Source organism: Rhincodon typus, chromosome 7 (genome assembly GCF_021869965.1).
Source record: "Rhincodon typus isolate 14 chromosome 7, sRhiTyp1.1, whole genome shotgun sequence".
Lineage (NCBI taxonomy): Eukaryota > Metazoa > Chordata > Chondrichthyes > Orectolobiformes > Rhincodontidae > Rhincodon > Rhincodon typus.
The window spans coordinates 59,525,966-59,529,749 of NC_063338.1; the positions used below are offsets into that span (position 1 = coordinate 59,525,966).

Genomic DNA, 3,784 nt, shown 5'->3' on the forward strand with positions numbered 1-3,784 from the left:
CAACTTTTAGAACAGATGTGTATATATTCTGACACTACTCCCTTGTAAAATGATCACTCATTAATTGTCAGCCCACTTTACATTCCACAGGCATCATATTTATCATGTAATTCATACTTCAACAAAAATGTCTCAGCAAACACAAATTTCCATTTATGCTAGAGAATTATTTTGGCATGGATTATAAGTATGAGGTGAAGTCAATATTATCTGAATAGCAAAGGTATGTTGCTAACGATTTGGTGATATACAGTAAGGTGAACCATGAAAATTACAGATAGGAAATGTTTTGTGCATCACACCACATGCAAATCCCAAGCCACCGAGGGCTATGTTAATCTCCTGGGAGAGCCCAAAAAAAAGGTCATATTGGGAAATTAAGCTGGAAAGATTCTCTGATTCCATTGTGTACAAACTAGCCCAGGGAAGCGCACTTCCCGTGATTGCATGATATTCATAATAAGATGAATGTCCTTTATTGCATGTTTGCATCTCGTATGGCACTTGCTGATGGAGGGAACATTTTTGCTTTGGTGCAGGGAAGGCTTGTTGTATTGCACTATGCATGAGTTTGCTTTTCCCAATACTACCTTCAACTCATTGGTTTGATCCTTTCTTGCCTTATTTTCATAATCTTGTGGTACATTTCAAAAAGATTTAAGTATTGACTAAATTACGGAATTTATGCAAAAGTGCCCTTAGTTTCCAGATGGCCATGTTGTAACATTGAACTGTACATTAATGAATTAATTTCATTTTTTTCCAGATGCCTGAGCAACTACACCAATTAGCCATGAAGAAGCTGTGAACCTTACAGAGAACCTGCAAGGATTTCTGCTTTTACAGACTTCTTGCATTTTCATGAGATTGTTGTACATAATGGCATAAACTTCAAAAATTGACCATTTGATTCTGCATCAACTTTGTCTTATATGTGATGTAATGTAACATAAAAACAACATCAAAATGGCTTCAAAGGTCTCATGTTTATATATTTTAACAGTTGTTTGCTGGGCAAGTGCTCTTTGGTACTTGAGTGCAACTCGTCCTTCATCTTCTTATGTTGGGCACAGCTCTTTTTCCCGTATTGCAGTTGAACGAAAAAATTTCAGCTTTACTAATATTCGAACTCGTTCCCTGAATCCACATAATTTCAATTACCTTATTAATGAGCCTAACAAATGTGAGCAACTTAGCCCTTTCTTGGTGATTCTTGTAAGCACAACACACAAAGAGTTTGATGCAAGGCAGGCCATAAGAGAAACATGGGGAGATGAAAACAACTTCAAAGGAATACAACTGGTCACTTTATTTTTGCTTGGAAAGAACACAGACAATGTTTTGAATGAGATGGTAGAACAGGAGAGCCAAATTTTTCACGACATTATTGTGGAGGACTTCCTGGATTCCTACCATAACCTTACTCTGAAAACTTTAATGGGTCTGAAATGGATAGCCAACTTTTGTTCAAAAGCGAAGTATGTAATGAAAACTGACAGTGATATTTTTGTCAATATGGACAATTTGATCTACAAATTACTGAAACCAAACACAAAGCCACGGAAAAGATATTTTACTGGCTATGTTATTAATGGGGGACCTATAAGGGACATTCGCAGCAAGTGGTATATGCCCAGAGATTTATACCCTGACAACAATTACCCACCATTCTGTTCAGGCACAGGATATGTCTTTTCTACAGATGTGGCTGAAGCTATTTACAAAACATCTCTTCATACTAGGATGCTGCATCTTGAGGATGTCTATGTTGGACTATGCCTGCGGAAACTTGGCATTCATCCCTTTCAAAATAGTGGTTTCAATCATTGGAAGGTTTCATACAGTTTGTGCAGGTATCGTAGACTAATTACAGTGCACCAGATATCTCCTGAAGAAATGCAGAGGATTTGGAATGAGATGTCAAGCAAAAAACATCTTCGATGCTAAATGTACAGAAGTACATGAATGATTTACAAATGCATTTTGTTGCCACTCAACCTCCAATCAGCAATCTATGTTGATTCACTACGGCAGTGAAAATGTTTTTACAGCAGAAAAGGAGCTTAAACTGCTCATAATGGCACCCACTGTCACAAACATAAATACTGAATAATTTACCCTAACAGTTAATGACTGCAATTACTATCATAAATAGTAATTAATTGAAATGCTCTTGTTTGTTTGTTGGACTGTACATTTTAAGTAAATCAAAAAGGCTGGATGTATGTTTTAGTTTATTTAAAAATAATTCATTGTGTATTGATCTATGTGTCAAGGGATAAACAGTGCTATTGCTAGAAGTGATATTTATTATACATTTATTGCTTATATAATTGTGTTACTTAAGAGGAATGTGCGAATAGCAAGATTTTCAACTTAAATTTACCTTTTGGTAATTAAGCGTTTCATATAATTTCAATTAAATAAGTGATGTGTGGATCAGAGAAAACTGATACAAAGTTGAGTTTAATTCAGGATTGCAGAACTCAATCATTCTGGTCAACTCATCCAGTACGGTATAATTTGCTAAACCTGCATAATATCCATAATTGTTTCATTCCTTATACATGGGTAGTGCTGCCTTTCTTTAAAAAGGATGCATCTGGAAGCCTTGATTACATTATCTTACCTGGCCTACAGAAAGTACAGGATATCATTCTGCTAAAATATGTCAGATTATAGTTTTATGAAGATAAACAAATTGTAATGCGTTTGATTTTATTGACATATCGGGTTATTGTAAATGGTGTGAAAATAAGTGTTTTAAGTGTGGATTGGATAACAGATAATTGAGTGATTTAATAGTTATATTGTATGTATATAAATATTGAGAGCATTAACTTTGACCAACATTAAAACTGTGCTGTGAATTTGTGTTATAGGATTCAAACATTTACCATCTTGTAAATGGTTTGTCATGTTAAATTGAGGACAGTTTGAAGAATTCAACGTTCAAATCAAGCTTAAAAATTGGCATTCATATGCATAACAATCTGTATGTTTTTGTACATACAAAAGTGAGAGAGCTTGAATATCTTAATCATTATGATATCATAGTTGTCTCCTCTATCAAGATGACTAGTGAAAAAGCTATGAGCACAGATTTAAATGTTATAATAAATAATAATTTAGTAAGCATTTCAAGAAATCATTTTCAGTGTTCAAGTTAAGGTGTGGTTGAATTGTGATTTTATGAGTTTGAATGCATATTTTTGCGATCTGAACTAAATTAAATTCAAATTCAGAAGGCTGAAATTGAATGAATGTAGAACTGACTGAAAGCCAATTGTTGTAAAGTGGTGTGGTATCTTTGTAGAATGCTGTAAACTCATCAGTACACGTATTCTCAAGTGTAAATTAGAGCTGTTCTTGTTTTTCACTGTTTGAAAGAAAAACAAATTGAAAATGCCCAATGGGTGCTATATTTTGTGTTTGTATTTTTTGGAAAAGTTACATAAAGTTGATTTGGTTGCAAGTGGTGTTTTTAAAACCTAGAAATGTAGGTTTCTATAATTATTCAATTCGATGAAGTAATTAAATTATTTACTGGTTTTAATTTAATTGCAATGAATTTCAGAAAGAAGAGAGTGCATGCTTCTAAAATTAAAGTTTCAGGGGAGAACAATGTTTAGCAGCTATTTCTGTTAACCAATTGACTGCTGAGTATATCAATCTTAGCATTTCTGTCATGTTAAACGAGTAGCTAGTGAGTTAAGTACCTCAATGTCACAGCATTTCATCTATTTTAATACTTTCACTGAAGCTCTGTTATAACATAGCTTTT

General features: G+C 33.9%; 1 protein-coding gene across 1 annotated transcript; it reads left to right on the forward strand.

The window, feature by feature from the left end:
* Positions 1 to 966: 966 nt before the first annotated feature.
* On the forward strand, positions 967 to 2,283 carry b3galt1b (UDP-Gal:betaGlcNAc beta 1,3-galactosyltransferase, polypeptide 1b). Its single transcript, XM_048599337.1, has one exon. It carries the CDS (start codon positions 967 to 969, stop codon positions 1,945 to 1,947), a length of 981 nt encoding a protein of 326 aa, XP_048455294.1. The 3' UTR covers positions 1,948 to 2,283.
* The last annotated feature ends 1,501 nt before the right edge of the window (positions 2,284 to 3,784 follow it).